The sequence below is a fragment of the Ammospiza caudacuta genome, chromosome 9 (genome assembly GCF_027887145.1).
Source record: "Ammospiza caudacuta isolate bAmmCau1 chromosome 9, bAmmCau1.pri, whole genome shotgun sequence".
NCBI lineage: Eukaryota > Metazoa > Chordata > Aves > Passeriformes > Passerellidae > Ammospiza > Ammospiza caudacuta.
The window spans coordinates 20832956-20857283 of NC_080601.1; the positions used below are offsets into that span (position 1 = coordinate 20832956).

General features: G+C 43.3%; 1 protein-coding gene across 1 annotated transcript in view; it reads right to left on the bottom strand.

Annotated features, from left to right (window-relative positions):
- ANTXRL (ANTXR like) overlaps positions 1–22961 on the bottom strand; it is a 56168-nt gene extending 33207 nt beyond the window's left edge. Inside the window, exons 1-10 of the mRNA XM_058810490.1 lie at positions 22651–22961; positions 11385–11456; positions 11187–11258; positions 9009–9090; positions 8881–8914; positions 6879–6958; positions 6686–6754; positions 6408–6488; positions 6244–6304; positions 315–413 (exon numbers count right to left, since the gene is read on the bottom strand). Of these exons, the coding sequence (XP_058666473.1) occupies positions 315–413; positions 6244–6304; positions 6408–6488; positions 6686–6754; positions 6879–6958; positions 8881–8914; positions 9009–9090; positions 11187–11258; positions 11385–11456; positions 22651–22811 (811 nt within the window). The 5' untranslated portion in view covers positions 22812–22961. The remainder of the gene's footprint in view (positions 1–314; positions 414–6243; positions 6305–6407; positions 6489–6685; positions 6755–6878; positions 6959–8880; positions 8915–9008; positions 9091–11186; positions 11259–11384; positions 11457–22650) is intronic.
- Between the last annotated feature and the right edge of the window lie 1367 nt (positions 22962–24328).

The following is a 24328-nucleotide window of genomic DNA, read 5'->3' on the forward strand; positions in this document are numbered from 1 at the left end:
TAGGAAACAATTTTAAGTTTCCATCTTAAAACTGGATCCCCAGTCCTCTCTTGCTGCATGCAGCACCCACGTGGATCACTGCAACAGTGCTAAGGTCACTGTACAGCCCCATGTGCCATGTAAGTGCTCACTACAGAGTGCCCATAGGTCACTGCATTGAACAAGGGTGAATTTCAAGCTCCTTTTAAGTGCACACCTCTACCCCAGCTCCCTCTCACATCTGCTGCAAGGGCTCCCCTTAACATGGATGAGAATTGGCCTGTGAGGTGACACAGCCACAGGGGTGACTGCAGTCCTCCAGCCTGCACACTTACTGATAGTAAGGCTGTCATTGAGCTTGAAGCTGCAGAGCACCTGGTCGATGTTTCTCGCATGATAAAAGCCGTTGCCTCTCACCACAACTTGAAAGGATTCTGTAAGCAAAAATATAGAAGATTTATGATTTATTTATGAGAAATAACTCAAGTACAGCTTTTCTGTTCAGAGTGACCCAAATTAAAACATGACAGCTGCTGTTCTCTGCCCTGTGCCTGAAATAAAACATCCCCACAGACACTCCCTCTATTCAGCAGCAATGTCCAAGAGTGCTGCAGTGGCATTAGTGCTTCAGAGTCTTCTTTGTCTCAAGTCAGCTCCCACAAGTGTAACACACAACTGCAATACCTTAAAAGTGCCACAGCAAAACTAAGTCTGACTTGACTGATGTCATCTCATGGTTCCTCCGTGGCTTTTGGGACAGACACCTTTGCCAACCACCTGTACCAGTCCTTCCTCCTGGCACCAGGCTTTCAGCAGAGCTCTGCTCAGGAAGATGCTGACAGACAGAACTCCACTCCTAAACCTCCTGTGACTCAAAGCTCTAACACAAAACCAGTTTGCTATTCTTCCCTCCCTTTACTGTGCACAGGTGAAGCCCAACACAGAGCCACAGTCCCCTTTCTGCTGGGGTGAGCCTGAATTGCCAAACTAGGCACAAGATGCACCAGGAAGGGACATGGCAAGGGAAACTTCCCTCTAGGACACAAAAAGCCATTGTGGCTGCCACACTGGCCACAGAGATAAGACCTTTAATGCGGGCAGGTAGAGAGACACGTTACAAACTTGTTCTGTCCCCAGCACGCTTTTGAAACTCCCTTTGACACTGCAGACAAGCAGCCAGCTGACAGCTGAGATTGCTGGCACACAGCAAGGGCACAAAGCACTCAAGTTGCACTTTCATGCATGAATGTCCTACTTGAACCAAATCCTCCACAGGGCTCTCACACCAGCCTTTGAGCAGCATTTGAGATCAGCCCAATGTAAGGGGTATAACAGCACAACACAAGAATAATTTGTCTTCATGCTTCACATTGATAAACATGAACAAATTATATAGTACGCCATGTAGTGAGTAAAACCATGAACAGATCAACATGCATCATCATCTATACTTTGATGAACATGCTCAAAAGGAGAACAAAACAATGTTGGTAGGATTGAAGGGAGCTGTATATGATTTTTAGTGATATAAGATTTGGCTTTTAGCAACATTCCATACAAGGCACTACCATGTCATTTGCATGCTTTGGAGGAAGGCCTCGTTATTGGCTCACACTACATGAGGCCCAGAGGTGGCTGCAATACATTCAGCCTCATCTGCCTGTGCTTTTATCAAGCTACTGCAAGGCAAGATAGCACAAGGACATGGAATGCTTTACTTTTCTGTACAAACAGCTTGTTTCTGTCAAAACCACTGTCACTCATTGCCATTATCACTGTATTGAGATCTAATGCAAGTCCAGGTGAATGGGACTGGGGCATTTACAAAATACAATCATGCACTGGAAATCCACACTCTGGTCTTCAACATGGTAACTTGCTCTAGAGCAGGGCTCTGAACTGACAAAAGCCACAAGGTACGTGGGAATCAAAGAAGGTATTTTGGGAGGAGAAAAAGAAAGTATCTACTGGAGTGCATTTTGAAATGAAACATGTGCTTAGGTACCTTACTAAAGAAAAATGATAAAATTTGAGATCTCAATGAGCACACCAAGAGCCAAATACACAAATCCAGCATCATAATTTGGCCTCTTTTTAATGGGAAGAGTTTTACATCCTGGTTCTCACTGGAGGTAATGAGCATTTCTTAAAACAAATGAAAATGTACTGTAGAGTAGATTCATCTGCCTCTTACTCCAATAAGAATCTTGAGTTACTCTTAGTCAGATTTGTGCCTTGAGCCATTCCACATCTAACCCAGCTGCTATACTGAGAATTATGAGCATGCCCTTCTTTTGTCAGCAGAGCTGAGAGTCATGACCAGCCCTGAGGGCAACTGGGCCTCTGCCCATCCACCAGAACTACCTGCCTGGGACCCCACACTGGCAGACTTGCTCGTAACCAGTCCACACTTCACAGGGGCTTGAACACCCAGCCAAGATGATAATTTCTCCCCATCTCAATTTTGTATTTTAAAAGAAGCTTGCTGAAACAAAATTGCACTTAAATTTTTCTTCTCATGAATTACTGGCCTTAAAATGCAGAAATCACAAAAGCTTAACTGGTGGCTGCTTCAGTGGCTTTAAAAAGATGCCGCAAGTAAGAAAAATTCAACACAAGACATCCAAGGTAAAAGCTACATCTAGAAGTTTAGTCTTGTCAGGACTATTTACCTCTCCTGCCGTTCTTGTCACTGTGACTGCCACTCTGCACAGTCAGTTGTGAACAAGTGATGGGTAGTAACCTGTCCAGCAACACAAGCTGAAAATATACCAGGGAAACGTAACCAGCTGGTACCTCAGTTGCTCTGGAGCATCAATGGGTTCTGGGTGATGCTCTGTTGAAATGGCTAATTCCATTTAATTTTGCGCCCTGGCTCTGGCTGCGTCCTTTTCCTCCTTAGTTACTGTCAGATCATAGATTGCAGCTTTTGACAAGACAGCGAAGGGAAAAAGGTCAGCACTGAAAGCACCGGGCGGTGCTGGCAGCGAGATGCTGGGTTGGAGCTGGTGTGCACTGGCTGGGCTGTCGGCTCCACTTCTCTGCCTCTGATGAGAAGCTGACTGCTTGCATCCACACCTGGTACTTGATGTGGCCACTAGGATGCCACATCCAACAAAACCTTTCAATCACGTCTGCGTACCATAAGCATAATCAAAGCAATGATGCTGTCAAATGGGATATGAGGCACCTCCGATTCTGCACTGATAGCCTGTTTACAGGCTGCATGTCTTGGTCACTTTAAATCACAGGGAGCAGGAAGGACCCAACTACACTGCTCCACATTGGGGACAATGAATTTGCAGGGTCAAAAAGCATTAAACATCAGATAGCTGTCACCATATGACGAAATCAGTTTGTAACTGGATTTGCCAGATAGCTTCGTCACAGAAAGCCAGAGTCCCAACTGGAATTGTCAACACACACAAATTGTTCCATTAGCATTTCACTAAACCTATGGCAAGTCAAAAATGAAGCCAAGATCACCAGCAATCACCAACACAGTAATAACTATGAGAACACTTACAAGGAGTGGCTCAGACCCTGCTTTCAGCCGTAATCATCCCTTGTTTCCACTGAGCCACACAATATCCTCATGATCTCATAGCAAATTGTAAAAATTACTAGCAGTGCTAAGTAAAGGCTAAACCAATTATCCCCTCCTTGCTCAGATAAGTTTCATACAAAAAGCATGGACAAACACACACTTCAATTTCTGTAAACAGACAAGTATCTTTGCTGGAGAATGTGATAATACATTGCACTCTCTCCAAAGGTCCATTATTTTTGAATCATAATTTTGAAATGAAAAATTCCATTATGTATTTGAACAAACAAACACTCCTAACCTAAACAAGGAGGAATGGGAAATTTCTAGAAAATGTTATGCTCTAATTTTCAGCCAGTGAGTACGTACACCATGAAAGTGTATGTATATGTTGATGCAGGTTTCAGGGGCTATAGATCTTGACAGAATATATTATCAGTAATTACCTAAATTTAAAATGCATAAAAATTCTGACATTAATGCAAAAATTAGTGAAGCCTATGAAGTAAAGTCCAAATGAAGCACATGAAAAAAATAAAACACATTACGCACAGAGTAGCACTATAGCTGTCCAGTGAACTGAACTCAAGATCTGGATTCACACTACCATGAAAAAAGTTGTTTATTCCCAGGAGATTCCTTCCAGGAGACAGTGGTGCACAAATCTACACAGATGAACCTCTAATTATGTTGAAGTAAGTGGGATAATAAAGGATAATAAATCTAAGCACAAATGTAAATATTTGCAGCCTTATGCTGTAAAACCTCTTGCAGAAGGTAATTCCAGCTGTGGCTTGTGGGATAATGATAAATGCTATCACAGGCGTGATTATTAGTGCTCAAGGTTTTAATACTTTAAATACCATGGTATACAAACAGTTCACATCATGTGGAGCTGCAGCCTTGGCTTCCTCCTCTTTTCAAGCTCTCTGCTGCTCCTTCAAGCACAGAGATCGGGCAGCAAAGCTTTCACCATGTGCCAGCCCTTGCTGGGCCAACACAGACAGAGCAAACCTCAGAATTCAAGTGAAAGAAGCACCGATACCTTGCCAAATCAGCACCACCAACCAAAAACTGATTCTCCCCAATTTATATTGGTCTTGTTTGAAAGTCACAAAGACAATGAAAAATTCTACAGATCCAAGTAAGGTAACAATATTGTTTGAGATTTGTTGCCTTTTTTTAATTTTTTTTTCAGGGCAAACTATTTTTAAAGTGTACTTGTGGAATTTTAATCATATTTGTCAAACTTATTACCTAGCAAGCTTAGCAAAAAATGAAGTGATTTGAACACATTATCATTTGGAAAGACATCTTTTCTTTTTGCTGAAATATATTAATTTTGTTGAAATAATATTTTTTTGAGAATTTATTTTCTCAAATACATTATAAAAATATTTGTAACATTCCATTTGAAAAACATTGTTTCCAGTTCAACTTGCCCATATTCTTAACATTGCCCCAAACAGTTTCAAGAATACTAAAATCCCTTCTATTGGAATACTCACATTTTTATGTAGCTAAAGGCATTTTTCTTGAGCAGGATGGTTTGTAATAAGCTTTGCACAAAGAATTGTCAGGTATACAATTAGTAAGCAAAAATATGACAGCATCATTATGAAATAAAAAGCTTTAAGTGTCAAAGCTTTAAAACTGTTTTTTTCTACACAACTCCAGAACACTTTTAAAAGTAAAATCATTGCTTTAAATTTTCTACAGATGAGATTTTACATCTAGTTCACAATAATATACTTACGAATAATTCAAGAGACACAATGATGTTCGTGTTAAGTTGAAACATTCATGGTAAGATCATATTGAGATTGACATGTGGAAGTGAAGACTGAACAATTTCTCTTCTGTGATACTAAATTTTTCCTGAGTTCCATATTTTATCTGTTTTCAAGGTCAGCTTTCATGCATCATTGCCATTTTTTATGTGCTCCTTTTTACATTGTAAAAGGAAATGAACACAAGACACTAACACTAGAGCTAAATAACCATGCTGAAAAACTGTACCTTCCAGCAAACTTATGTTGTCACTCTTACTCTGCTGCAATAGCCTCTACAGTAGAAAAAAACTCAACAAGAGAACTGCTAACATAAACCAGAACAAATCCAAGTTAAATATACTAGACATGAAAGGCATGAAATTATCAACAACTCCTCGGGGTATCCTTCATGTTTACCACAAAGAATAATGTTTTTTTCAGATAAATAAAACATTAGCATTTTGGAAATCACAAGAGGTATCTTGGCCTATGCAGCAAATTATATTTGGTTCAATAAAGCTTAAATTTCTGTAAACGTTTTGCAAAGTCTTGTTCTAACTGCTGACAAGTCCCAGCAGATGCCAGGAATGCAATCTTTCCAGAAATTTGTGAGATATTGCCTTTAGACCCTGAAATACCTCTGTCAATCTGGCTTTACATTACTTTTCTTGTCTCTCCCTCTCTGATTTTTTAAAAACGGTATCCTCAATTGCTCAGTTTTGTTGCCCCTGTCAGCTCTCCAAGCTGGTACTCAGCCACAGCAGCTACATGTTTATTGTCAGAATGCTTTTCTCAAGATGAGAAGGAAATGTAGGGCTTTAGCCATGGCCTGAGAGGATTCTCTAACACATCCACAGGCTTCAGCTCCAGTACCACATTAGGTATTTACTGACATTTCATCAATGTCATTCATTTGCCTAACACACTGTTCTTGTGGAAACTTACCTCCTGCACAAACACTGGATGGTTCAGCTGCCAGGATCTCGATGCAAGACTTCTTCAGAATCTGAAATATTTAGATAAAGGCATTTTTTGGTAACCATTTTCATCTATGCTGTCTTAATGCAGGGAAGGGTAGCCTTTACTGTATTTCAGAACATCCAACTTACTGAATCAATGGTTCCTCTTAGGGCATAAAAGCCTCCTTTAACTGGAAAAACATGATCGATGCTGTCAGCAATCGTTGACAGCTGAAAGAAAGACAATCATAAATCATGAGGAAAACAAAATTACAGTGATCAAAACTGGGCCCTTTCATACTTGCTAACAGACATCACAGTGACACGAAATGATTTATGCCCCAAGTGATTAAATAAATGCCTTCATCTGATGCTGTTCCTTGTGCAGTAGTGTAACAGAAAAACACAAGAGAAAATAAGCAAGTTACCTGAGTTTCATTGAAATCTTTCACTCCAACACAATAAACAGTAGCTCCAAAGCTTCTGGCTCTGTTGGCCTAAAAAACCCAAGAAGTGCCATTAAGTGCAAAGCTGTGTAATCAGTGGAGTCAGCAGTAACTGTGCACAGGTGTTGGAGGTTTAGATGATAAATTAGTTTGGATAAAGACAGAAGTGACTTACTTCTTGCTCTGCATAATAGAACTGAGCATCTTGCAGCTCGCCGTCCGTCAGGGCAATGATCACACTGGCGGTCCGAACTCCTGCGTGGAGGACAGTCAACAACAGATTGCACACACATGGCACAAGATTCAGCAATGGAAAAAAACCTCTGCAGTGAGGCAATCCTTTTCACTGACAAATAAATACAAAGCCCTAAGCCAGACTCTCAGCCTGGTCAGTATGGACTTGGTGAGACACCAGCTGAAGGCCAGATGCAAGGCTTGCAACGAGCCAAAACCTGAGCACCTTCACACCACAGCATCACTGCAGGGGGAGTGCTGCTCTAACCAGGTCCACACACCAGCTTTTCTGCTCTGAATAAAACAGAGCAGCTACCAAGATTACAGACACGTGGAGAACTGACAAAATGGGTTCACACAGGAGAGGTTTCCTCTCTTCTCTTGACAAACGTGTCTCTACATAAACATTGTCCAGAGATTGCGGTAAGAGATACTTCTGCAAAAGGATCTTTCCTGCCGTCCTACCTTTCCCTCCAGCAGGCTCTGAAAGAGCAACCCCACAGAACATGGCATGAAATGGGCTGCTACAGGGAGCTCAGTCCTACAGTTCTCCAGCAACAAGAACTTCCAGTGAAATTCATAGGATTCTGAGCATGTGGAAACCTTAAGATCAGGTTCATTAGGGAAAAAATCATGTATTGTCATACAACATTTTATATCCCAACCCTTCACTTAAGTGAAAAGGTTGCATAGACTGCATAGATGTATATATATAATGCAGTATAGAATACAATGCTACCTACAAAAATGCAACCAGTTAACACAATTAAACCAAATTAACATTCAAACTATGGTTCAACCAACCATAGAGTCCACAGTTCTTAAGCAGAGTAACAAATACACATACATGTTACTTTCAGGCAAGTATTTGTTATCTTTTCAAAATAATCTGTTACAATTTCAAATGTCTTCCTCCATACTGTCTGAAATTACAGACTGATTAGTTCTGACAGGTTTCTTATGCCACACGGTCCTTCCCATGCCATGTCAGACATAGACATAAATCTTAAAAAAATGACCTGCAACTTGAGGGGAAAAAATAGATTGGATTCCTTTTTTTTTTTTTTTTTTGTGCCCAGAATACTTGAAATATGCTTAAAAAACTGGAGTTCTTATTTTGTTTTCTTTTCAATGCTTGTTTCTTCCCAGGTAGCTTAGCTTCTAGATCCAGATCTCATCTACTCTTTTTCCTTCCTAATTCAATTTACAGAATACTTGATTAGTTCTTAGCTATATGTTATGAAGTAGAATTGTTTTCAGTTGGACACCTCAGGACTCCTGATTTTACTGGCAGAAATGCTGCAACACTGTGCAGAGCTGCTGCTCCTACACTCGCAGTCTATTCTAATAAAAAGGCACTGACCCATTTCTCCATCTTCCTAAGAGACCATGAGCCCACAAATGAGAACAACCTCACACCAGGGTATGAACTAAGCAAGTCTTGTTAACTAACTAGGTCTTCTTTTGGCACAGACAAAAACCACAAATACACTTTCCTCTTAAAATCTAGTGAAAATGCACATTTTAGCAACTCAGAATCTGAACAAAAATCATTCATACTCATGCAAAACTCTCATTCACACTGATGAGGACAAGGATGTGGGACCACAAAGCAGAGAGGGCTGAGTGCATCAGGATAGAAAGGACAAGGAAAATGTGGGAATTCCTGTCTGCTGGGTGCAAGATGGGCAGCTCTGACTGCTATGGTTTGGTCTGCATTCTGCAATGGCCGGATCTGGGATCATACTGGTCTTCTCTGATCTCAATAAACCATGAATCACCCATTTAGGAGTAGGGCTGCAGTCAAAATGGAATGTGGTGTTGCATAACAGCCCTCCTTCTCCAGCACTTCTGTCAGTGGGTTTACTGCAGGTCACAAAAAGAACCATAATCCCTCAGTCTCCTCAATGCAGACATTAACATGAATGCTGCACAGCACATACCTCCATAGGTCTCATGGTAAATCTGCTCATTTGCCTGCAATGAAGTGCAGAACATGGTTAGCTCATAAGAATACCAGCAGCAAAGTTTCTAGGTGTAAAACAAAGGAAGTAGGTACTGTAATGTGTACCCTTTTAAATCCTTCATGCATGAACGTGTCTCCTCCAGGCAATTCTTCCTTAAGAATGTCGAGTCCTCGTCTTATGGCTTCCCTTTGGATTGAAAAAAACCAAACACAAATAAACAAAAAAAAATCCCAGGAGAATGTTTTATTAGAAGTTTTTTTTTTTTTTTTTCTTTTGTTGAGATATTCCTGTACCACAGCTAGATTATGCAGCCTGTCAATCAATTGCACAGATTGCATACACATCAGCTAGAACACTGGCTGAACCACGATTTTTTTCGAAGTCCACAATTTATCACCCAAACACCCATGGGAGCACAAAACCAGACACAGGATACAGCATTAGGACAACGTATTTCAAAGATGAAGTTCTGTCCCTGCTCCCTCATTCTTGTATATTCTCAGCCAGGATAAGATTGAATTAAAGCCAATGCCAGATATTAAACTTTAATAAACTGGAGAACAAAACATAGTATAAAAACTTATGACCCTGTCACAAAATTGGGACAAATTAAAGCTCTGTATTGAATCAGTCATCAGGACAGTCTGGATTAGGATTTTTCCATTTTAAAAAAGTGGCCAAAAGATAAGAGACCAGGATGGGAATGAGGAGAATTTCCTATCCTAGACCAAGGACTCATCAGCCTTCCTGGGCCATAGATTACTCCTGGACACAGAAGCACTTGCATGCCATGACCCCTGTTGCATAGCTTACTCCCCAAATACCTATTAACCAAAAAGATTGTTCAGGGACATTAATAATTTAATTGATCGCTGACCACAAAAAGACCCTGATCCTTGACAAGGGTTTTCATCATATTAACGGAACACGAGGCACAAATATTCTACAGATAAGACACAGGCAGCTCAAACATCAGCTCCAGATGCTGTGGGGCTGCCTTTAAGAGAATAGTGAGAACCTTCCTAAACTCCATTTTGCAACTGGGTATTTTAGGTGGCACAACCACAATTACAGAGAATACAGGAGGCTATATGGGATGAAGGTAAAAATCAGGAGGTTGGATTGGGGATGCCCTTAGTGCAAAAAGCACATTTTTTCTCTTTTGAAGCATAAAATGAGCTGAAAAGGTACACTGTGATCTGTACAGAGAATAGGATTTAAGGACAGAGAGCACTCCAATACCATGTTCAACATGTTGAACTTTCTGCCTTGCAAAGAGCAAATTCACCCAGAGAAAAGTAAGCAAGTTTGAGCTCTGCCACCAAGATACATGATGGAGACCTGAAACAAAAGCTCAGGAAAGCCAGCAGAAATGCAAGAGCCCTGCAGGGTGTCTGTCTTAGGATGAGTCCCTGGACTACAAAGTTGAGGGAGTAGCTGCTCTTCCTGCTCCAGAGTTCCCACGACTTATAGGGCGCCCTGTACTACTGAGGCCCTCTCACACAGACAGGAGCAGCAAAGGTGAAGGCTTGAAGCTGAAATGAAAGAAAATACTTAGAAACACCCAGATGACAGGGATTTGTATATGTAGAGGAAATTCAATTTAAAAATAACCTTTTAGGGTGGGGGTGGGGATTTTTTGTGTTGGGGCTGTTTTCAGTGGTGGTTTGGAGGTTTTTATTCACTTATTTTTTAAAGAAAGAAAATTTGGTTATCAATCTGGCAACCAGAATTTTGCTCCACTTTTTGCTTACAAAGACTGTCACTTGGCTTTGCAAAGCACCTCTAGCATGGGTGCTGTTTGCAGGCAGTCCAGGAGAGGGGTGCCACAGCCTGGTGAAGTCCTGTTCCAGCACTGGGGACTGCCTGGTGTAAAGATCAGGGCTCTGAGTCCCTTCCAAGGGCACTGGGGATCTCTCATATACTCCTTTGCTCACCAGTTCAGGGTCTGAGATCTCTTCCACAAAAGCTTCCTTATTTGGGTAGCTGGGGATAGCAAGTATGTACCTGGATCCTCAACTGGAAATGCAATTTCTCCCTGAAATACCACAGCAAAGAACAGACAGCCCAATGCTGCCTTTCTCTCACAAAGCTGAAAAGAAAATTGAAATGGAACACCCCAAGGCCTTCTAAACATTCCTCCAGCAGGGAATGGAGGAGAGGGTTTCAGCTGTTGCCACACAAGGACCAAGACAGACCCCAAACTCTGGGTGTGGGGCCATGTGCTGTGTGAGAGGAGGGACAGAGGGTGTTTCTGGAGCAGGGCAGTGGGAGGAACTTGCCTGTTCTCTGTCAGCTTCATGATCGTAGTGCCCCGTGAAGAGAACACAATGAAGGACATCCGCAGCATTGGGCTGAAAGAGAAAAACAAGCCAGATCCACATCACACTCATTACCTCAGCAGAAATTCATTTGCTAATAAGCACTAAACAGAAAAATAGATCATGCGCAGGAAGTTAAAGATTTTAAAAAAACTTTACCTTATGAATTTCTCAGCTAGGCTTTCCACAAAGGAGTAAATCTCAGTCCAATGATTTTTGACGCTTCCAGATCTGCATACAAAACATAACAGATTACATGAAGTTTTCTTTGCAATGAAATTCCTTGTTCCACTTTGAATTTTAAGCCTGTCCTACTCCAGAGCTGGTTAGGGACACAAATTACATAGAGTTGTGATGAAAGCTGTAATAAGAACCATGATGACAAAACCCACTGACTCCAAGACAAGGAGTAAAAGGTCTGAAATGGCTTGCCATAAAATTTTGAAACAACTCAGTAGTCCTTCCATTTACTTTTGTTCCTTTTATAGCATAAAATATAAATATTTTCTTCTAGTTTAATTAATTTTATTTGACTTCATTAAATTATCTGCTATCAGATTATTTGCTTTCCTAGAGCACAGCTCTGCCCTTGCACCACACACAGAGAATCCTGACTGATCTTCTATTCTCCCAGAATGTATGGGAGATTTTTTTCCATGAATTACTGTTTGTTTCAAAAGAGAAAGCAATAGTCTTGCCTAATTTGCTGGAGTAATGTTCTGGGCAGTCAAGCCCTGGCTTCATTATGGATTTCTTGTGAAAACTTGCACAACTTAGTTACATGCAGAAGACTTACATGCCAAGACTTAATTCTACTGCAGAAGACATCCATGCTGCCACTTCCATTATATAAAACTACATTACTGGCCCTCCCTGGATTTTTTCCAAGTCTAAGCAGAGACCCCCACAGTCTGATGGGACTGAGACCTCAAACAGAGCCTTGCACACAGCAACCCTACAGTAAATTATTGATTTCTACCATGTTGATTTTACCATACACTTTCAAGATATTAAAAAGTCTACAAAACATCAAAGTCAATGATTTTTAAAGCCCTCCCTAGGACTGTGGTGTTTATGAGAGAATGAACCATTTGCTTTCCTTGCTTGCTGAACTCATTTATCAGGTGTCTCAGGCAGATGAAAAGAGAGATAAATGAAACAATGGCACACACACAAAATCACAGGGGCTTTGATGCAGAACTGAAAAAAAGTTCTGAAATTCATGTACTATATAGCAGTAGGATTCCTCAAACTGCTGTTAGGCATTTTTCTGTGTAAACATGAGGAAAAAGTACATTTTACTATTCTCAGTTCTACTATGGGCTTTCCAAGCGATCTTATGCCAGTTCCTCCTGCCCTTGTATGTCAGGCACAGAAGCCCACATGTGCAATGCAGGATGGCCCTGCCTGCCCTGCAGCACTGCTGGTGGAGTGGAGAAGGGGTAGACAAAGGGACAGGACCAAGGGAACCTCCTGAAGTGCACAAGCTAGAATAAATTGGCTTGTGTAACCCTGTGCTTTCATGCTGCTCTTCTGGAGAACTGGTGATTCATTCACAGAACAAACTAGTTAACAAAGAATGAAGAAATTTCCAAGCAGCAAGGGAGGGCAAGGAAACACTGGGGACTGTGGGATTGTGGGACAATCAAACCACAACTCTGGATCCTCTGCAGTCCCCAGTTTGTATGTGCTACACAACAACAGGTTTATCATTTGTGAACAGCACCAATAAAATGTGCTGGCACTATTACCTAATAAACCCCATCAATACTCTATAGCTCTCCAGGATTTTTATTAAAGTCCCATGCTGAATATCTAAACATGATGAAGTCAAAAATTCCTTGAATCCATCCAAGATGCATCTACAGATCCCAAACTTCTCTAAAATACTTTCCCCCTCACCCCGCCCCGAAACTGACACTTTCAATTTCATTCTCAGCTTGTCATCTGACTTCAATTCAACTCCTGAAATCTTCAATGAAGTCAATGCCCCTCACAGAATAACCATAATTTCTTACTTGGTAAAGACTGACCTATTTTACATGAACTATCAAATTTCTACTGCCAGCTGCAGAGGCACTGATGCAATCCAGAAAAAAGTAGCAGCACATTTTCTTTCAAACTGCAACAAACCAACATTTCCAGTACCTTCTAAGGACTGTCAGAATTTCTTTTTTTTTTCTTGGAAAGGGTACAGCCAGGAGGACAATTGACTGCAATAAATCAGTAGGTGCCCCATCCCTGAAAAGCTAGGGAGGTCTGTGTCATGGATTAGTCCTCACTGGAAGCATAGTGGGCTCTCAGAGTGCCCAGCTCTACATCTCAGAGCTACAGCCCTGCAGAGCAGTTACCTCAGCACAGCAGTGGGTGCCCTTCACCCCCAAGAGGAACTCTGCACCCACATGTTGCTTACTGGCTGGGAAGTGTCAGAAGTGTCTCAGTCTACCAACAGGGTAAAGTCAAGGCCAGACAAAAATACTAACAAGAAAATGTTAGTTTCAAAATCCCATAGAGGGAGTACCAGGGAAGTGGTCAGCATTTAACCATTTTTCCACACTCCTCCAAGTCCAGGTGTCACCTCCCACCACAAGTGGTACCAAAATGCCATCAATGCCAGTCATGTCAAAGCCCTCATGAACACCACTGGGAGTGGCCTGGCTTAGAGAAGAACCTGATTTACCCTCCCCTCTTACCCAAGTATCCCTCTAAATATCCATGTTTGCAAAGCTATTTGTAAAGGACTTTTATTTGCCACTTTGTGTGTGTGTGTGTATATATATATATATATATATATATACACACACATAAAATATACGAAGTTGTCAAATGTCATCAAATATAAGTTCCACCACTGACAAACAGAACTGCCCCACACTATTGAAAATCCTGAGCCATTTCACTGCCTTTGGAACCTTATCTTCCATACTGCAGAATCACTGCTACTATCAGCATAAACTAACTTGCTGCTCTTTGTGGCTGGACCAGACCAGGAGAAGAAATGAAGCCTGCCAAAGACCAGCACTGTGCACAAAAACATTGGGGTGTGACAGACACTCACCAGCATCTGGGACAAGCCATGGGGAAGTGACACAGACAGGGCATCTTATGTATGCTGTTGTGGAGGTTTGCACCAGTTGGGCCACAACAGCACTGTGGCTGTCTGCACTGTGTTGCAGCAGATGCATCTCTGACATTTCCTGCCTTTAGCCATCAGAGACCTGGTTCAGCCCCTCACATTGACCAAAGGCTGCCACTACCCTGCTGAGCCCTGGCCCTCCTCCCTGCACTTTCTCTGCTAAGAAGCCCAGCCAGCCTAATACTCTCTGCAAAGCAGTGGGGTAGCACAGGAGCTCTGAGGGTAGTGACTTAGCTGACCAGCTGTTTGTGCACCTTTCAGAGTCAAAGCAGGATGGTGAGGCTTTAGCCCTCAGAGGTGACATAATTCTCAGGGTAAAGGAAAGTACACAGCAACAAACAGCTGCTGTGGGAAGCTGGAATGTTCCAGAAAGCATCTCAGAGCCTGTTACTGCTCCTGCTTTCACTGGGGTAAACCTGGAATGGGACCAGAGAAGCAGCTAAATTTCCCCAGGTTTATCCCTATGCAATTGGGACCAGAATTCAGCCCAAGTGAAGATAAGAAAAAACCCCACAGAAGCCATTTGCCTTGAGCATGCTCCCTGCTCCGTGAGCTCTGTTCCCATTACACTCAAGACAAAGAGAGAAGTCAGCAAACCACAACACAGGAAAAAATGTCCTCTGGGCCACATCAGGACTGGGCTCGGAGGAGCAGCTGCTGCTGCTGTTTTCCTTAGTTTTATATTGCTACTGCTGGATAGGAGGGGAAAAGAGGAGGTCAGTGAGTATTTCTGGGGGTGGAAGGAAGTGATGTGATTCCAGGGCTTGATTCCACTCCTGCCAACTTTGGAGTGATTCCTTCTGGTTTAGCAGAGCTCTGTGTCAGCATAAAAACCCTAAGCATGTTAAAATTGTGCCCACCCAATCTGAAGAATTTCACTGATGTTTGTGAAGACAAAGAGCCAAGATAGGTTGGAAACTTTGTCTTCTTTCCTGACAGACTCCCAGCAGCAGTGGAAGCTGGAGCCTGGAGAAGTGAAGCAGCACAACCCCGGCATAAGGGGTGCCAATTTCAGCCCAGCCACTTCAGCAGGCAAACAGCAGGAGGGTCAGTTGTGTCTGTCCTAGAGCACATGTGTTCCACAGCCTCTGCTGAATTCACTGTCAGGAGCCCGTATGGATCCACCCAGTGCAATATACAGCAGTCACCTGGCTTTGCAGGGAAAGTTAAAACCCCAACACTACCCAAAGGGTAAACATTTTTATTACCATATGTACACAGAGAAGGCAGCAGGACCCAGAGCCTTTCATCCCTGCTGAAAGTGACAGAGTGAAACCCCTTGAAAGCACAGAGCTGCCCCTTGTCCTGTTTCACACACACACACACACACACACACACACACACACACCATGCCCATTTGCCTCCATTACAGATTAGGTGAAGGCAGCAATTCCAGACATCATGGAGCAAGTAAAAGAAACATTATTACTGATGCTGGTTTTAGTCTGAATATGGTGTCAGGGGAGTACAAGACCTCCTAAGTTTGTAGGTCCCTGTAAGTCTCTACCCCCTTGAGCTAGTGGTGGCCCTGTACATGGTCCATTGCTCACAAATGTGACACTGTTGTTATTTGGAGGGCTCTTTGTGGTCACAACCACATTGTACAACAGAATTCTTGCACATTGCTAATAATGGCTCTGCAATAAAAGCAAACCCTGGGGCACTGAGTTTGTTGTGGTTTCAGACATGCATGCCCAAGTGTTCATCCACCCCTCTGCTCCCTTCTGAGCCACCAGAGCATTCAAAGTGACAAGAATCCTCCTCTCCCAAACAATGCATCTTCCATGCAGGGAAGGGACCTTGACTGGGTGATTCATCCAGGCAAGGAAGGACGAGTTTCCATCATCTGCTCCAGAGGCAATTAGAAACACGGGCAGAGACAGCCATTCTGAGACAGTCCTTGCCTCAGAGTACTTGTAACATTAATGGACAAGACAAGGGCTGGAATGGGGAGGGGAAGATGCAGAGAGGTGGCTGCAAAATGGCTTTTAATCCTAGGCCAGCATCCAAGTACACGACCCAAACTACTTGAATCCAAAAATTTCATGACCAAACCCATGAATTTCATAGCTAGTTTTTGTCCTAGGGATAAAGTCTGCAGCAATATGACAGATTTCTATGAAATCATGTCTCAAACAAAACAGTGCCCTTTGATCCTACAGTCATCCATCTCATTCACAAATCCTATCCACCTGGTGCCATACTATAGCTCTTGATAAGTCCCTCACCAACAACAGGGCACAAAGTGAAATTCAGAAGCCATGCTCACACTGCATTCAAACACTTCAGATCTCCCTGAAAAGCTCCAGGGATGCTCTGAACAGCATCAGGACAAGAAGACCCTCTCTGAGCATCCTGGTACTCTTCAGCACAGCACAGGGAGCAAAGCAGGGCACACAGTCCCAGCCATGATGCAACACTTAAAAAGGTGCAAATGATAGACAGGACCGGGGATATACAACTCTTGAGCTGTTAATAGCTCACAGGAGTCAATTCATTTCTACATTTGAGATTAGAAGATTCAGTTCTACTACACCTCATACAAATTCACAGTTTACATTGCATTTGGTCTGCAAGCCCAGACAAAAGTAATGGAATTCTCAATCACTGAACACACAAATAAAAATCCTAGGTCAGTGGGAATCTCACGGTTTACTTCCTTGGCTCAAGCCCCAGATAAATCAGATTTAGTTACATGCATAAATAGACTGCAAATGACAAGCTGCCATGGCTTTTTCTTCCCGTTAACTGTACATGTTTTATGTCAAATAATCATTACCCGTTAGCTTTGCCTTGTGTTTCATAAAGAATTTTTTTCGTGGACTAAAGGGAAGAGAATTGGTTTTCCTGAATATTTCTTTTTTCCTGACAGAAGTCAGAGCTAGCAGAAAAATATCAGACAAAGTACAAACAAATAAAAGCTGGTTCAAATAACACAGGTATGTCTGAAATAGAATAAAAATTTGCCTTGGAACATTCCAAGCAATTATACCTGGTTGTAAGCAAATCATAGCACTGCTGCAATAAAACCACAAGAAAGAAAGGTGCAAGGCAAAATACCAGCAGATTACATTTTGAAAGCAATAAAAAAATATTGCTTACAGGCAGCTGGAGATTATGAGAGGTGTCATGTAGATGATGTGGTCAAGTTATAAGCAAGGGAAGTCAGACAGAAAAGGAGGAAGACAGATAATCACTTTTAAATACACACACACAAATCAATGCTATCAAAGGAACAAAGCTGATACTTTTGTTCAGACAGCAACTCCTCTCAGCTGACCTGCATCTCGTTCTACATCTTACAATGAACTGAAGTCTGACCGCAGTAGGTAGATATTCCTACCTGGACAAAACAGTTCAGCAGTGTTTTAAAAGTCACTCACTACCAATTTTTCTGATATATTTAAGGTAGGTAATAGAACACATGTTCATTTTTTGCCAGCAGTCTGATTTTCCAACCACAACAAAGTTGTTTAGCCACTCATCCCCTCCCCACACACTGTGCAAAACCAGCACCCAGAATGGCAGTGGCCTCAGAGCATGGAGAGAAAAGCTGCAGGAGTTCCCACAGATCCAGCTCCATCCCAATGATCTTAGGCTGGGACTACACGAGGCAGGAAAAGAAGCACAGGGCTGCATTGAGACCCTAAGGCAAAAAATATTTGTTCTCACTAGTACTTGTAATTCTTGAGTACTAAATTCATTCAAATCATTGGCAAGGAAACGATTGGGGCAGAGGGCAAATAATGTGTTTATCAAATGCAATTTGTTTGCATTAAATGCAGCATATTGTGAAAAAAAAACCAAAACCAACATACATGGAGATCAGCAACTCCCTCTAGTTATCTTAAAATTATAGAAGGTGACCTTAAATAGCAGCTCCTGAAATGCTTTTGTTCTGAAAGCTTTTGGCAAATCAGGAAGGATCAACCTGTTTCCCTCCTGACATTTCCCACACCCACTGCCTTATCAACGGCAAGCTGAGAAAGGGTATACAGAACCTAAAAAACAAAATCAGGAAGGATATTGGACACGGTAGCAAATTCCCACCTAATCAGAGGTTGTGCTCTTCCCTAACAGTGACATTCACCTCTGGAGCAAGGCTTACCACGTTGAAAGAGAGGCAGCTGAAAAATGGATTACAAGTGAGAGACTGGGCACATTTTACTGATGTCTCTACCAAAGTTGCTGGTGACATGGATGCTCTTGCGAAAACAGGAGACAAAGTAAAATTGATGTGAAAGGCAATATTGTTGTGGGTCCAAGGAGAGAAAGAGGGACTACACAGAAGTTCAGGGGGAAGATGAGGATTGAAGAAAATGTAGTTAAGCCAAACTTCCCAACATAACAGTTACAATCCAAGAAAACTAGCCAAGACTTTACTAATACATTACTGCTGGCGTGATCTGTGCTTTAGAAAAAGGAAGCATTTTCCCAAGTCTGTAAAGCTCATTTTTCCTCAAAATCCAAACAACTTTTAGCAAACTTCCCAAATAGGAAAAATAAGAAAACACTTCCGTCTATTTTACAGTCAAAAATAACCAAGAAGTTGTTTCATATTTGGAAAATTATAACACAGATAGCTCAGCAGTTCAGACTTGTCTTGTCAAGCATTGCCAGCAGCAGATATTTATGCTAAGTATAACTCCTTACTTTAAAGGGGTTTCTATTTGTTGCATTAATAAACAATCATAATGATGCTACCAGGCATTGTTATAATTAGGAAACACTAGAGGTCAGTCATCCTTTCTTCTCATCAAGTGCAACTCAGTATGATTACAAACAACAGCTGGATGTTAACAGCAAGGCAGGATGAAAGGGAGTTATTTACATTCTCAAGCACAAGTATGTCACTACAAGACCTGATGGTCAAGCAACCAAAATCCGTAACAGGGCCTGTCCTCCACAGTTTGAGATGGGACAGAAATAAGTTCTCTGTGCACTGGGACAACCTAAGCAAATGAAGCAATCAAAGCAAGTGAGAACTACTCAAAAATCCATTATGTCTGGCTTAAAAGCTTTTTACTTTGTTTAAAGGTAAAACTGAGAGCTTTGCTATCACAAGTGACTTGATCTTACTGCATGCCATGGGAGAGGTGGGTGTGCCAACGGCAATGTACGCCACCTTACCTCATGCACAGAGTGACTTAGTTGCTTATAAAAGAACTTTTGCTGCTTCATTATGGTATTTTAAAGTCTTCCACTATGCCTCCAAACAAGCTCAGGCCTGCACAACTCATAAAGCACAAGATTCAGACAGAGCAAGACTGCAGACTCTAGGCAGCCGCCTCTGCAGCCAGCAAATGTCCTGCTCTCCCAGCTTCAAGAGATTTCCTCATTTAAGCATCCCCAGAGACAAGGAAGTCCTAATGTAGCTCTGGCACAGTCAGCCAATCCTAAGGAGGATGATGGCTGGTCTCCCTCCCACACACACTGCTTTTCCCTTTCATTATGCCAGCTTTTTGGGGCATCTAAGGTTTAGTGGCACTCTCCTGATCTTGCTTATCCTGTGGAGTTAACATGAAGGACGGCAGTCAAACTCAGGCAAAGAAAAACTGCAAGAAAACAGCAAGTTTCTTTTTTCTAATTGGCAGCACATATATTATACCAATAAGTTCACCAGAAGATGATCGTTTCCATCTGATGGTTGTTGCCTGCAGGATTAAATCCTCACAGACTTTGCCTGGCAGAATGGAAAGGAAAAATCATGCCCCAATAAAGTCATTGCAGTAACACACACTGAATAAGGAGAAAGGTTTGTTGTCTTCTTCCAGATTTCCTCCTACAGATCTTTCTATTGGGAAGCAAAGCAAACCAGACTTAAAGTCATTTTGGTTCAGCCAGGCTGATTTTAGAGACAGGAACTGTCATTCAGCTCACTACAAGGTGACAGGATTAAAGCCTGGTATTTTCACACAACCAATACTTCAGTCCCACTGTGAGACAGCTAACTAAGACTGAATGCATCCAACTCCAGACTGGCAGGGCACCAATAAAGAGAGGCAATCCCCAAGCTATAGGGGTGTACTTCATGCATATGGCTGGGTTTTTCTGGGGTTTCTCCCACTTGAAATTACAGACAGAATTCTTCACAGATGTATGTCAGTATCCAACCCTAAAAAAAAAAATAATTGTTCACTGTATTGACAGATTTACCAGATGCTTCTGACAGGCTTCCTGCCTTCTCCCTATCTGAAATATGCTGACTGTCTTCAACAACAATGAATTCTCAACACTACCTGGAGTTCCTTCCTGATGAGCTGTCCCAAGACCCAGGGTGTATCCACTAAATCAGTCCTTCCTGCCTCCATAAAGCTCCTTGTGTTGTGCCAGATGTCACAGAACACAGCTGGGATAAATACACCATCAGCCAGCACAGGACCTACAGCTCCCAAGATCTGGCACTCTTATATTACCCATATGGATTGTAATGCAATCTCATTGAGACCAACAGCAGCTTTGCCACCCCACTGTTACAGATTTGGTGGGAGCAGGGATAGATTCTAAAACCACTCAGGGGTCCAAGTAACTCAACACAGCCTTTACCAAAGGAGAGTTATTTGGTGTAACTCTCAAAGCTCAAAAAGACTCAGTTTGCAATCGAAGCTGAAGAGAATTTTCCCACTGGAACCCAAATGACATTTTACTGTGATCAGGTCCAATTTCCAGTGGACCACTGTAGAGAATGGACAGCACCTGAAACAAAATGAAAGACCTGTTGCTTGCAAAAAGAAAATACATTATTTCAGGCCCAGAGTACTAGAGAAGAACTTGCTTAGATGATCAACTTCCTACTGTTTGAAGATCAGTATCTCTGAGCAAATTGCTCTCTTCTCTGCTTTTATCTCCTTGAATACAATATAAATGGTAACAGCACAGGCAAAAAAGGGCTTTCTGAAATACTGATGAATATAAATATATACATATATATATTCTGAAATATAGATGAAAACAGTGGAGATTGCTAGGGGTACTCAATGTCATTGTAACAAAGGAATTGTACTACAGAAGACAGAGGAGCCATACTGCTATCACAAAATTCATTTTTACTGGGAATTCAGTGTGGGAACTGGGCATAACAACAGTGTCAGTCACTTCTAGGAAGCCTGGCAGGAATGAATTCGAGAACTAACACTAGCCCCCCACAGAGCCCATTCTAGACACAGAGGTTACTTCAGGAACAAATTCTAAGCAAAAGAAAAACAGAACAATGACCACATGGTGCATTAGTGTATCTTTTAGAACAGCAGAATGCCTTTGATCTTCAGCTTCTTTGGCTCTAAAAACAGAATCACTATTTAATGATACTTTTTCCCTTCTTGAATACAGAAATATACATCTTGAGTGACAGTGACTTTTTGCCTCTTGCAGGCTGTACCAAGGGCCTTATGGATTGATCCATTCTCCCAAATGGGAAATAGAACAATGCAGACTTTATACCTGGCTTGAGGGCAAGAATCACAAGGTCTTCCATCTTTCATAATACTCCGTCACACAGGTAACCCAGAATGTATTAGATAACACAGTCATCACACTGCAGGACACTAACAATTTACTCCTTGAGTTAATCCCTTGGCTTTAATCCTCTGTCAAGCCAGAGCAGTACACAAGAAGAAAGAGAAATTTGTACATTCTGAAAAACACCTGTGGGTGCACCAGTTTACCACTTGCTCTGTTAGTGCTTGCTAAAACATGCCTACACACATGAGCTTAATCATATCCCCCATACCTGAATTCAGCTGACAAAGTATCAAAGAGAAGTCCTATTTTAATAGATGTAATTCAAACACAAGTTTAGACAACTCTGAAGAAGCTGAGCAAAAATAAATTTTATAAAACCTTCTTATAAGTCAATTTGCAAAAACACAGACAAGCAGTCTGATCTTATCTTTAGGTAGGTCTGCATGGTCCTAGCACTGATTAAGTCCCACAAGTGACATCTCTGCACACAGCCCATGACACAAAACTCCAGGAACAATGTGGGCACTGACCAACACCCCCTCAAATCCAACACTCACAGCCCACACCCCACATGCTACAACGTGAAAGCAACCCAATTTCCCAGGTTTGCATGCACAACTAACCCAGCATAAAGGACACTGCTCCCCTAAATGCTCCACTTGGAAAATGCGCAAGTTTTGGGAAGAAAAAATAAGGAACGAGACCCACACGTTATATTTGGCATCAGGAGAAGTCGTCCGGGAAGACGGGGGAAAGAAACAACATCCCTGCTGCTGCAAGGAATCACTGAAGGGTGAATAAACGTTTTTAAATGCGACTGTCACTTACTTATCCAGGACGAAGTAGAGATCAAAGGCACCGTGACAGGAGCGCTGCTCTTCTTGCTCTTCCTCCTCTGCCGGCCGGGCGCAGCAGATGAGACTCCCCATTGCCAGCAAAAGGCAGCACAAAAATGCCGCTTTCTCCACACTGCTCCAGCAACTCGCCATCTTTTCCCTTTCCTTAATTCCTCCTCCCCCAGTCTCTCTCTCTCTCTCTCTGCAAATCTTACAGGCGCTTCGGAAGCGCCGAGAGCAGAGAAAAAAATCAAAATAAAACAACAACAACAACAAAAAAGAAATAAAAAAAAAATTACTATCTTCAGGATCTCAGCTCAACCCTGAGGGCTCCAGGCAGCCCTGCCCGCGGGCGCCGGACCGCTGGCTCCGGGCAGGGGGCTGAGCCCAGGCGGATGGTCCCCAGAGCCCAGTCCCCCTTCCCTGCCCGCTGCCCCCAGCGCCCCAGCCCCGTCCCGCGAGGAGAGAACAGGCTCCTCTCGCACGGGCCAAAGGCAGGAAGGGGCAGAGGGAGGGGAGCGGGAGGAGGGAGACAGGATCTTAGGGGGGCAAGATGAACCGGGACTTTCCTGTTCCGGGATACCGATATGGCAAAGGCTGCAGCTAGCGAGGGACCGAGCTTAGGGACCACTGCCCGCCGCCGGCGGGGCACAGGGCGGGCGTTCCTGCCTCCTTCCCTCTCGGACTGCCCTCGGGGCAGGACAGCGGGCAGCGGGCCGGGCACTCCGCCGCCGGCGGGCACGGAAGCCGGCCAGGGGCCGCGGCAGCCCAGCTGCATTCCGGAGCATCGCTGCGCGTCCTGCTAAGCCTCTCTCCAGCAGGCTCGGGAGCGGCTGGAGCCCAGAGGAGGTCAGAGCACGAGGCAGAGAGAAGTTGCTGTAGGAGATGGGCGTCGTGGCAAAAAACCTGTGACAAAGCGGAGGTGGGGGGCACAACGCGAGAGGGCACTTAAGAAAAATCTGTTTGTAGCTGAGTGCAATAAAAAAGATGATTGCTTGGGGGCGGCGGTAGGGGCATGTTTTCACGGCCCTCTCGTGCCACAGCAAATTGTTTCTCTTCGTGGAAATCTCGGTTTACTCACACTGGAGTCTGAACACATCCTGCAGGCGATGAGTAATGATGAAATGAAATCTCTTAATGGAGGCTTTGCACAGTAGCATAATCACTCCCCCCCTGATACACACAGGTTACAAAGCGGTGCCCTAAAGAGATTGCCCAGCTCATCTGGATGGTGTCTCCAAAATTTGAATAATTAGTGGCTCCCAGCCGCTTCCCCCTCCCCCACACTCTTTGCAGCCCCTAATTAATGAAAAGAGCCACGGGGAGGGATGCGAGCGGAGTCACTTTGCATGACAGAGTGGGGGCTATACATTTCTCTCTCGGGGCGAGGCTCCCATCGTGAGCCAAGGAGGAGGGAACCCATCCCCTGTGGGGTCTGGCGCGCTGTCCCACCGAGCGCAGCCCCCCGAACACCCAGCGCTTCGCCGGGGCCGCGCCACCACGCTCCAGCCAGGAGTCGCTTCTACGCTCCAGCAGCAAAACCTGACACCTCCTGTCCCCGACAAAGGTGATACCCGCGGGGGCACGGCCCACCCGGGCGGAGCTGCGGGCGTGGGACGTGTGCGTTGTTTCCCCACGCACACAGCAGCCCTGCCCGCTCCACGCCGAGT